Below are 12,221 nucleotides of genomic sequence, written 5' to 3'. Positions count from 1 at the left end.
GTTGACGATCACCTTCAAAGGTACATGGGTCGCCAACCAAATACCGAAACCCTTTTTGGGGCCGGAGTAATTGGATTTTACTATCGTGGTCATTTACACCTTATTCATAAATAAAGGAAAAGGATTAATAAAGAAAAATACATTATAGATGAATATAAATATATTATAAAAAAAACTTTTACATGATGGAGGAAAGCTCGTACGGGCATAAAACCTCCACCTTTTTATAGTTTTGCCTTTAAAACATGGCGAATTTTCCAAACGCGGAATTATAAAAATTAGTAATAGTGGGGAAAACTCCATGGAGTTAGTGCACTGACGAATACCGGACAAGGTATAATAATAATAATAAGAATATAATTTTTTTTTATAATACATTACCGACCAATTCGATGATTGGTCGTCGTCCCAAGACGCACCGGCATGGTCCGGTTTACTCGTGCATGTTGTGGACGACGGAACAGCTACACAAAAAGTGAGCCAGTATAATATTTTCCAGAACTATACGAAAACTGGCTCGTTGAAATAATAATAATAATAATAATAATTATAATAATTGGCCGATATTTATCATGCAATTACTACATGGCCACCCACTAACATACCACACACAACCGGATAGAGAGGTATGCAATTACAGAAGTCGGAGGGAATTCCAAAGTGTTTTCGTCAATCGGTGTTATAGGTGATGAAGTGGTCGCGCATTTATTTAAGATGGTTATGATTTAATGAGAAAAACCAACACGGACACTAATCTATTTTTGATCGTTACAAAGCTTTTGCCAAATATCCATTTAAAGAGGCAAAATCATTGCCACAAACTAGGTGTTTGGATTTTGAGTTTAATGGGTTTTGGTCGCGCTCAGCTTCTAATGTTGGTTGGGCCAAGGCTTTGTTCTGTGGATCGCTTGTGGACGTCATGCCCGTTGATATAAATGTGGCGGTGACCTGACAAGCGAAGATATTATCCTTGCAGGATGCTCATATAGGCAACCACTATGGTTTTTTGCACGATTTCTACCAAAAAGAGAAATCAAAATTATAAGAAAAAATGAAAATTTCGTTATCTTAGTACATTAAGGGGAGGTAGATTTACGAATTTTCCAACAGTTTTTTTTAACAATTACGAAAACCCATCGAAGAACTATAAAAAAATAAGTGACAATATTTATGGAATACAGTGTTACAGTAACATTACATTTTTTTTTATCGTAATCCAAAAAATAATAATAACCGGTATAATTTTCCAAAGATAAAGCCTTTTTTTTAAGATATAAATATATGTTATGTTTCAACATAACAAGCATTCGTAATTATTTCGTCAAAGATAAAATATGGTAAAATGATGGTAAATTCTGAAAAAATATTTTTAAAAACGTAATAAAAAGCTTTTTTTACATATTTTCCAACGAATAAATAGGAGTAAAACAATTGAGCGTGATTTATCATTAAATGTGGACCAAACTCAACAAAAAAAAAGAAGAATTCGCTACATTTTTCTATTTAAAAAAGCTTAAAAAAATGTTATAATTAAAAGTTGAAATTTAGATACAAGATTTTTCATAACATTTTTTAACGCAGTAAAACAAAAACAAATATACCGGAAAGCCACAAAATAGTTTTATAAACTTAAGAAAATTATAAATTGATGGAATTGGACATTTTAATAAGTATCAATTATACTTGTACGATATTAGTCATTATGCTGTTATTTTATAAAATATATTATTCGTAGCGATTCAAAACCAAAACTGAGTACTTATGATACCATTTTTATGGTATTTAATAGTTTCTTAATATTTAAATACATTTTTGATTTTTATATGAACATTTTATTTTTTCAATCGATTATCGTTTGATAATACAGACTTAAAAAAATTGCATTATTAGTCGTTATTAATCGATATTAAATTATATTTTGTATATTTGTAACTATTGGTGATTTAGTTTGTTAGTTGTTTATAGTTATAGAAGAATATTTAGTTGATTTATATGACGTATAAAATCACTTTCTAAAGCATAATACTGATTGAACATTGATATCAAATTCGAATAAATTAAATTTTTCTATTCATTCGCATTTTGATTTTAGAGTTTTAAGATTTTGTTTTAGAAAAGTAATTCAGTACCTCTTTAGAACAACAATTACAATGATGGAGATTGTGTCAACGGTGTCTGTACCTAGTTTAGGAGGTGCTAAGGATAATGGCAACAGCTATGATATTGTATTTCCAGCTTTGCCAGTTTCGAGGACATACAACACAATTGGGACTGTACCGTTTAAAAAACAGAGTAGTATCAAATCTTCAACGGTGACCGAAGTAATTTATCATGCCATTTTAATAGTAATTAATAAGTATTAGAACAATCAGTTTGATATTGACTTGTAACACGATCGCATGTTAGTGTGATTATAATTTGCCCGTTCCGTTACCGCGATTTTAGTTAAGTTACTTTATTAGTTTATTTAAGTTAAATTAGTTAGTTCACGGTATTATATTTATGTGACTTCACTTTCAAGATGGACAACATATCCTCTCCGCTAACTACCAAATCCAAACGGTCGCTGTTATCATAGCCTAATTCTCCTATCAATACGGGGAAAAACACTAAACCATTAGTTTCACCTAATCGTTTCGCTGTCTTTTCGAGCGAAGTGGACAAAGAAATCAAACTCGACACCTCTTGTGGCGTTCATAATATAACCAAAGAATCTATTGTTTACCATCAATATAAAAACATCAGGTCACTATATATATATATATATATATATCAGATGCCCTATTAGAATTAGATTCCCGCAAATGAATTTCAAAATGGGCATACGCTTCCGCTGTTCTTTGTTGAAATTAATCCAAATACAAATGATAAAATAATTCTTAATGAATCATCAATGTTGCACACAAAAATTTAAGTTGAATTATCCAATAAGACTTATAGTGATTCACCTCAGTGTCTAAAATGACATATCTACGGTCACAATGTTAACTGTTACCATCATCATACTGGAAATAATGGTGACTCTTAATCCTTCACGCTGTGTTAAATGTGAGGGAAATCACTCCTCAAACAAGTGCGAATTTTGCGCGGATGATCATACTTCCAACTATAAAGGTTGTCCTAAACATAAATTACTTCTTAAACGTCGCAAAACAACCCCCTTCTTATCATCAAAATAAAAATATTGCACTCACGTCTCCTCTTATCAAACCTCTTTCCGAAGCTTCTTGCACCTCCATCACTGGTTCTAATAATATCCTATTACTTAATAGTCCAAAGGACGATATACCTTTTTCCAATTTATCTCAGGTCTTCTGGCATTAATAAATCTATTATTTTCCTTCTTTTATTATTACAGCTCTTCTACGCAATCACCTTACTCATAAGCCCATATTCTTTTCTACCTTATTTATTTAAATGATCGCGTCTTTAACCACTTGATATGTTATCCGTTATTTGTAAATTTTAATTAATCAGTCAAAATTAACTCTTATTTTATAATTAGGGATCTCAAATTATTATATTTTATTAATATTATTTTATGATAATGATTATTGTATATTAATGATAAAATGTATACTTAGTTATCTTACTCACATGATTTAATTGTTGAGCTATAATAACTTTGTGTCAACAGTTAAATAAAAAATAACATAAAAATTATAGAACGATAATTTACATATTAAAGAACATCATTATTATGATTTTAAATAACATTTTTCTGTATGAATAGTAATATTTAGAAAGTTATTGTTGATTTATATCTAGAATATAAATAAAATAATATCTTAATTTTTATTTTGTAAAATTTGTAGATAATTACAATACCTGCCCAAGACAAGAATTGGGACAGGAATAGTCAATTAGAGCAAGAAAAATGTAAGAAAGTATATATAAAAATTGGGAAAGAGTATAATGTAGGAATAGAGATTTGTATTTCAAAAACCATGGATCTGACTTTACTAATCAGCGGCAACAGAGTAAATGTAGAACGAGCAAAACAAAAGATTATCACAATTGACCAAACTCAAGTAAATAAGTTTTAATTAAGTTGGAATTAATAAGATAAACTGATAAAAATAATATTTATTATATATATATTATATTGTTGTGTACAAATTATGAATAATTTATTATTATTATTATTATTATTATTATTTTTTAATATTATAATACATAAATGTGCATAATAATGTAAAATGTTTGATGAATCATTTGTTATTTTATAGTTTTATTACGGATAAATAAATAAAAATATATTTTTTTTAGAAATTTTAATTAAAATTTCAGATTAAAACTACTACTACACCGTTTCCAAAAGAACATCGAAGTACGTTATTGGGCAAACAAGGACTTAATCTTAAGAGTATTGAAAAACGTACAGGAGCACGTGTTCAAATACCGTGTATTAAAAATTCGGCTGACATAATTTATGTAACTGGAACAAAGGATTCCACGAAAAAAGTAGTTCAAGTATGTATCAAAAATATGTTTTAATGAATCGGAATTTAAGTTTAACACATCAAAGTAAATTAATTTTCGAAAATAATGGCTGGAATGAATAGGTTGGAGAAAAATTGACAAAATAGTGTCTATTTTTAAAGTGGTTAGCTGTGAACGTACTAGTTTAAATAAACATTTATTTATTAATTAAATTAAAATTAAATCTTTTAATAAATATTTGAAAATTTCACGATTTCTAAATTAAAATGCCGATAATTTTTATTGTACTTTTATAGTAAAAAATAAATTAATGAGGATTTTAATATTGAACTTTGATATAACAATATACGAATTCAATGAACTTTTAATTTTAATATTACTTATAGGTTTAAAAGTTTTTAAAAGATTTCTGATGTTTTTTTTTTTTAGAAAAAAATGTACAAGTATAATGTATTAACGAAATCGAGTATTTTAACAAATTTCCATTAAATAGTTTCTTTCGTAATTTTGTAATAATTAAAATTGTTGTTAGGAATTGGAGGAAATTATATTTAAGTTGAAAAGTAAAATTGAAAAGGAAATAATAATTGATCAACGTCACCACGGAGCGATAATTGGATTTAATGGTGAAAAAGTTCGAGAACTTCAGAAAATATTTAATGTTAAAATTATATTCCCCAGTCCAGGTAATTAATAGTATTAATATGTTTGTATTTTTTGTATTTTGAGAGCTTATAAATAATATTTGGTTCGATATTTTAGTTGAGGCTAGAAATAATTTAGTTAAAATACAAGGTTTGAACGATGATGTAAATAAAGCATTTAAATCATTAACTGAATTGGTCGAAGTATTGGATGAAATCAACTATGTGTTGGAAATTCCTATTTTTAAAGAATTTCACAAACTTAGTGCTGGAAAGAGAGCAATATTTATTAAAAAGGTAATTATTATTTATTAACTTTTGTGATTCGACCTTTAGAAATATTGTTATTTCTATAATTTAATATTCTAGATTAGAGAAAAGACTGATACGAGAATTTTTTTACCGCGTGAAGGAGACAATAAGGATGTTATTAAAGTCATGGGAAATAAAAGAAAAGTTTTAATCGCTTATGATATGATTAAAGAAATACAAAATGAAATTGTTGGTTTTTTATAAAGATTATTTATTTTTCAATTTTATTTTTAATTTATCAATCATGTATTTTTAGGGAGACATAATAACAAAGGAAATGGTGTTGGGAAATGTTAAAGTTAGAAATGCCATTGTAAATCTTGGGAATAAATTCATTCAATCTATAAAAGATGATTGTGGGGATAATGTGACATTGAATTTACCAACTGTTAAAGGAGATAATGTAAGAATATATTTATTTATTAAACTTATAAATTAAAATGACAATTTAACCAATTGTATAAGTTATTATATGCGTGGTATACGCTCAGACATCGATTCGAAGCTGGCATCTGGCAGTTTCTCTTTTTGAGCAGGAGACGATTGTCTCAAGAGAAGAAACTGCTTCCTTTCCCCTAATACAATAAATAAATTTTCAAGACAATTTCCCAAATTCTAAAATCTATAAAAAACACTGGTAAACAGTAATTTTAAAGCTAAAATTTAATTTATAGACTATAGTTATCAAAGGACCTGAAGATGATGTTAAAAATGTTATTACGCAAATTCAGACAATGGTTGATGAAGTTCATAAATATGTGTATGATTTAAAAATAAATCCAAAGTTTCACAAATATTTAATTGGAATAAATGGAGTCAATGTTAAAAAGGTATGCTGTTAAAATAATTTAGTATAAGGGTACAATGTGTTAATTTATGATTTTATACTTGGATTCCAGATTAGATATTTAACGAATACAAGAATAATTTTCCCGCCTGAAACTGATTCCACTAATGAAAATATAACTATTGTTGGTAAAAAAGAGAATGTTAATAAAGCAAAAGCAAAATTTGAAGTTATGATAACCGATATTGATAATGTCATCAAAGAACATGTAAAAATCAATGAAAAATATCGTGGCACTTTAGTGGTCAATCAAAAAGAATGTTTACACAAAAGCTTGCGTTAACTACAACCAATTCTTTGTTTTGATTTTTAGTAAAAATAAATAATAAAAACATTTTTTTTTTTCAAAATCTCATCAACGTCTTTTATTTTTAGATTATTCAAAATAATTAAACTAATTAATTGAAATATAATTATAATGAAATAAAATATATTAAATATGATCAATTTAACAATATATATTAACAAACTTATTGTTAATTGTTGATTATGTTTTTTTTTGTATTTTGGGTTTGGCCCCCTCTATTTTAAAATCTTGTCTACGCTACTGAAAGATAATATTCTTTATTAAATATTTCTTAAATATTCATTATTACATAAAGTGAACTAAATTATAGTCATAAATATTTTTATTCCATATTAATTGATGTAAAAAATAGAGGATGATTGTTCTAATATTGTTTTTAAATGACTTAAATACATTGAGAATTTATTAATCGAACTGACCTGCTATTTTACTTCTATTATATCTGGTTTATCTGTAAAAATAATAATCTCAGACGAGAATGATTGTTATAATTTCAGTATTCTACAAAATATGACGCGTTCCAATAATTCATTTAAAAAAATCATAGATTATGTTTAGTAATAGATAATAGTAATCTGTAAAAATATTTATAAATGCAACTACATCATGTTGCTGAAGCAAAAACTTCAAATGTTGTTAGTAAACGACATAAATTAACAAAATTAGTTGTATTTTATAATTTGTGATAGGTAGGTACTGTATGTTTTAATTTTAATTATTTAAAATGTTAAAAATGTTTATGCCGTGAAAAATACAGTATTTGTTTTTTTTCTCTTAATTATATTTACCTTATATGTCTTCACATTTATTTAAATTTTACTTATTGAAGAAAGAGTAAAGGAACCAGCAAGTATTTAATATTTTTTTGCTGACCGAAAACGTAGTGGATGTATGATAAGAGCATTTCCGACAGATTTCATTATTCTCGATGATAAATTCGGTGAGTAGTTTATCAAGTTAGTATAGAAGTCTGCGTATTAGAGTTACGCAATAATATTATTTTACCCGTTCACCGCCGAGCAACATACGATAACGGGTCGCCGTGTATTATTTGAAAATAAAAACGCGGCGGCGGATAGCGGCAGGATTCTCTGTAGGAAACGAGCAAGAACGACGAGATATATCTTAGTTTTTTAAAAATGTACAAAATATCTACAATTGTTTTTTGGATTGAGCTTTGTACGATAGGAAAAGTCGAATGTTTTTTCAGAATCTTTGTCAGATATTACTTTGAAAACACTCAATCCTACACGTTGGCCATGTAGATACAGACAGGTATGGTTTATACCCTTAAAGAAAGATTTAGTGATGTACTTAAAGCTTTATCTTACATAACTTTGATTAGTAAAAAAATATATAAGGTGATTGGCTTCCAAAAAGCCTTGGAATCGTTTGAATTATTCTATTATCTAATGGTTATTCAGTGTCAAATTCTGAAAAGTTTAAATATTGCATCAACATCACTGCAAGCTGAATCGATAGACATAATGCAGTGTCATAAATGGCTGAACTTCAAGATTCGTTTGATTTATTGGTTGAAGAGGCAAGTAGTGTTTGTACTAAGTGGGGACTACAAATTCAGTTTTTTACAAAAACGATTAAAGAAGAAGAGTAGACATTTCGATGAGCTTTCAGAAGATCTGAAGGCTTGCAGATCCTGAAGAACGGTCCATAGTATCAGTATTCTACTATACGCTCTCAACTTGACAATCGATTTAAAGGTATAAATTCAGTAATAAACACATATAGGTATATATAAGGCGATTCAGCCAAGTTGTTGTCTGGTGCAAGTTTGTACAAGTATTTAATAATAATAAATCTCCTTCTTTTCGTTCACAGATCCGATCAGTCTGAAAAAGTTTTAATCTAGAACAGATAAATGGATTGAAGTATGGTATGACAACTCGATAAAATCGGTACAGGTCTTGAGTTAACCCGTAATAAAAGGGTGGGCCAACTTCACGTACACGAGCATGGGCGTTCCCAGACATTTTTCTAGTGGGGGGGGGGAAATTAATTTAAAAAATAAATGAAAATTTTTTTATACATTTTATTTATAGTAAATTATTATATTTTGTCATTATTAAAATTATGAATTAAAACATTACAATTAGGTAGGTATTATTATTACAATTTAAACATTAAAAAATATTATTATACATCATTCTTTTTCATTAAATATAAATTTCAATCTCCGTGGACATTCTCTACCAAATTGTGTCAGTCATTTTACCAATTTCTGTGGAAATAACATTATTCCAGGGGGGGCAAGTGCCTCGTCTTGCCCCCCCCCCCTCTGGGGACGCCCATGTACACGAGTGATTCGGAAAACTCCTAGTTACGCGGGCGATCATCGCAGCGCGCGATCTGCCGGCGATCGAGAGTACTGCAGACGGCTGTGAACAACAATTACGATATCAGTCGCGTGGTCGCGGTAACAGCTGATGGACACCATAACCGTATCCGCCGAGACGCCCACGAATGATCAAACGAACGCCGGTCGAGTGTGCGGATGGCCCATAGGTAGTGTCCGACTTAAGGGGGGATGGAGTACCCTAACTAATTTTCAGAAATTTTAGCGTCCCCCTACTATTATTACGCTATAATCATAACGCTCGGCCAGTTTTGGGGACCTTCTTTTTATTTAAAGAAAATAGAGTCCCTCTTCTTTAATTTTGCCAAGTCGAGCATTGCCCATAGACGGACATTTGGTTGAATTTTTGGGGGGGTCTACAACAATTCAATGTAAAATTACCCGCAGGGGCTTCGCCCCCATACCCCCTACCCATGCACAACTTATGACCATTATATATATAGATATGTTTAAATTGTGTAAAGGAAACACTAAATAACGTATATTTAAAAATAATTAATATTTTATTTTAATGACAAACATCTATTGGTATCAGCAAAGGTATTCAAAATATCATCGCTTTTTATATTTTTCGATACATCTTTTTCAGTATATAGTATTGAAAGATCGCCGAACCCATCTCGAACCAACGGTGTCCTTAGCCAAGGTTTTATTTTTTTCATCGCACTGAAACTTGTTTCGCGAGCAGCCAAACCATGTAATCGGTATTGTTAATGCTATTGCAAATAGTTTTTTTTTATTATTTCTTATTTTACGATTTTCAAAGACAACGAATAACGTTTCTAACAAAGTTTCGATTTCGCGGGGCAAAATCCCCCCCTCCGTCACCCGATGACCGCCTATGGGGGGCGGCTGCGGGTCCGTCAGTGCGCGATGACGACCGAACAGGTATTTCCGACGAACAATGATCGTTCACGTCGCAGGCAGGCAGGACAGCTGTTCGTGTTTACGCCGCCGTCGACGTTCACCATGGCGCGCATCGAGAGGAAGTGCTGGGCCGCGTGCGCACGCGCCGTGCGGGCGTGTGTTGGGCGCGTACGTGCGTGCGACGGCGGCGCGTGTCAGAAATTCCACGAATCGGTCTCCGGCATGATAAACCGTCGGAGGGAGCGACGGAGAACGAACGAGTGCGAACGGTCGAGCGTGCGAGGCGATCGGGAACGACGATATATTGGATACGCTGCGAGCGGCCCGCGTTTCCGACCGACTTACGTGGCACACGTCCGTTTTCGTTTTTTTTTTTTTTTACTTTTACGTTATCCGTCGCGCTCATCGATAATCGATACCGTGCACCATGGACCGTCCGCGTTTCGAAAAACAGCGTCTGCCGTCCGGCACCGGTTGCACCTGATATACGACTGCTACTACTATTACTACTACTACGCGTCTACGTCCGAGTCGGTGCGCGACTGGAGCCAAACGAAATCGACACCGTACGCTCGCCACCGGCCGGAACGATGTCCGCTCGCTGCTGATGTGCGGCGTCGACACCGCCAAGATGGCCGAGACCAAAGCCCTCATACTGGTCGGCGGTTACGGCACGCGCCTGCGTCCGCTGACGCTGAGCCGGCCCAAACCGTTGGTCGAGTTCGCCAACAAACCGATGATACTCCATCAAATCGAGGCTTTGGTCACCGTCGGAGTACGCGAGGTAAGTACTTTGTTGACCGCCGCCCGTTGCGTTTCGGTGCACCGAATTCGATAAACCGTATTGCGACCGAGTGCTCGGCTAGGAACGTTAGTATCTGCATCGTTCGACCGTCTATAATACGTTTATCGAATTGCTTTATACGCTAAACTTCTTCGTTGTCCCGATTTTCGTATTCGTAGAAGATTTTCTTACTCGTGTGATCGTTCGGTTCCAACCGCGATCATTATGTGCATCTTACCCAATCCGTGTTCGTTGGTTTTTCGATAAACAATTATTGACACATTTTTATTTCACTGTTTAATGTAGGTAATACTGGCTGTTTCGTATCGTGCTGAACAAATGGAAAAAGAGATGAGTGATGAGGCCAAGAAACTAGGTGTTCGACTAGTTTTTTCACACGAATCCGAACCGCTCGGTACAGCTGGTCCGTTAGCTTTAGCCAAACACCTGTTGGCCAATGAACAAAACCAACCGTTTTTTGTTTTAAACTCGGATATTATTTGTGAATATCCATTTAAAGACTTGATTGCGTTCCATAAATCGCATGGTCGTGAAGGCACTATTGTGGTGACCAAGGTCGAAGAGCCGTCAAAGTATGGTGTGGTGATGTATGACGAAGAGACTGGTCGCATTGATAGTTTTATTGAAAAACCCCAAGAGTTTGTGTCCAATAAAATCAATGCTGGCATGTATATTTTAAATCCATCCGTGTTAGATAGGATTAAATTGGAGCCAATGAGCATTGAAAAGGAAGTGTTCCCATTTATGGCCAAAGACGGTCAATTGTATGCATTTAATTTGAAAGGATTTTGGATGGATGTAGGACAACCAAAAGATTTCCTTACTGGTTAGTTGATAGTTTAAGTAGATACCATGAAATAATAATAAATTTATGTCTATAGTTATTGATATATCTATAATCAAACTATTATTTTACAGGAATGTGCATGTATTTGACATCTTTAAGGACTCGTATACCATCCTTGCTATACACTGCTGATGGTGTTATAGGTAATGTTCTAATAGACCCAACAGCAAAGATTGGCGAAGGTTGTAGAATTGGTCCGAATGTTACTATTGGTCCCAACGTAACCATTGAAGATGGAGCCTGCTTAAAAAGGTGCACTATACTTGCAGGAGCTACGGTCAAATCTCATACGTGGTTAGACTCTTGTATAATTGGATGGCGTTCCGTAGTTGGATGTTGGGTGCGTATGGAAAATACCACAGTACTCGGTGAAGATGTAATAGTCAAAGATGAACTGTACATCAATGGTGGACAGGTTCTACCACACAAATCAATCAGCTCTTCGGTACCCGATCCTCAAATTATTATGTGATTAATATTTTTTTACTTGTAAAATTGTCTTATTACTATTATTTATTTATTTATTTATTATTATTTTTTATGTACATAATTGGGGTTCTATTATTTTTATTTATCAGATATTAAACACATATTTAAATTAAATAAAAAAATTATTGTGGAAATGTTTAATATTAATATATTTGTAAACCTATTTTTTAAATTAGGTTGTCTCGTGTAATTTTTGCACTATTATTTAAAAAAAAATGAGATATTTTTATTGATAAAAATAATATTAAATACACAAATACAGTTTGAAGCTGTTCTATTTCATTTT

At 32.0% G+C, this 12,221-nt stretch overlaps 2 protein-coding genes across 2 annotated transcripts; both read left to right on the top strand.

Annotated features, from left to right (window-relative positions):
• The first annotated feature begins 5,722 nt into the window (after positions 1-5,722).
• LOC112692108 (vigilin-like) lies at positions 5,723-6,529 on the top strand. Its single transcript, XM_025566660.1, has 3 exons — positions 5,723-5,802; positions 6,074-6,229; positions 6,299-6,529. Exons 2-3 carry the CDS (start codon positions 6,134-6,136, stop codon positions 6,527-6,529), a joined length of 327 nt encoding a protein of 108 aa, XP_025422445.1. The 5' UTR covers positions 5,723-5,802; positions 6,074-6,133.
• A 3,418-nt stretch (positions 6,530-9,947) lies between these two features.
• Positions 9,948-11,987, top strand: LOC112692081 (mannose-1-phosphate guanyltransferase beta). The gene is made up of 3 exons (XM_025566622.1): positions 9,948-10,578; positions 10,885-11,425; positions 11,518-11,987. The coding sequence occupies exons 1-3, from the start codon at positions 10,402-10,404 to the stop codon at positions 11,916-11,918; spliced, it is 1,119 nt and encodes a 372-aa protein (XP_025422407.1). The 5' UTR covers positions 9,948-10,401; the 3' UTR covers positions 11,919-11,987.
• The last annotated feature ends 234 nt before the right edge of the window (positions 11,988-12,221 follow it).

This window comes from Sipha flava, unplaced genomic scaffold (genome assembly GCF_003268045.1).
Source record: "Sipha flava isolate LNK unplaced genomic scaffold, YSA_version1 70_pilon_pilon, whole genome shotgun sequence".
NCBI lineage: Eukaryota > Metazoa > Arthropoda > Insecta > Hemiptera > Aphididae > Sipha > Sipha flava.
Note: the sequence above shows the minus strand (reverse complement) of the source record. Positions and strands in the feature narration are given on the sequence as shown.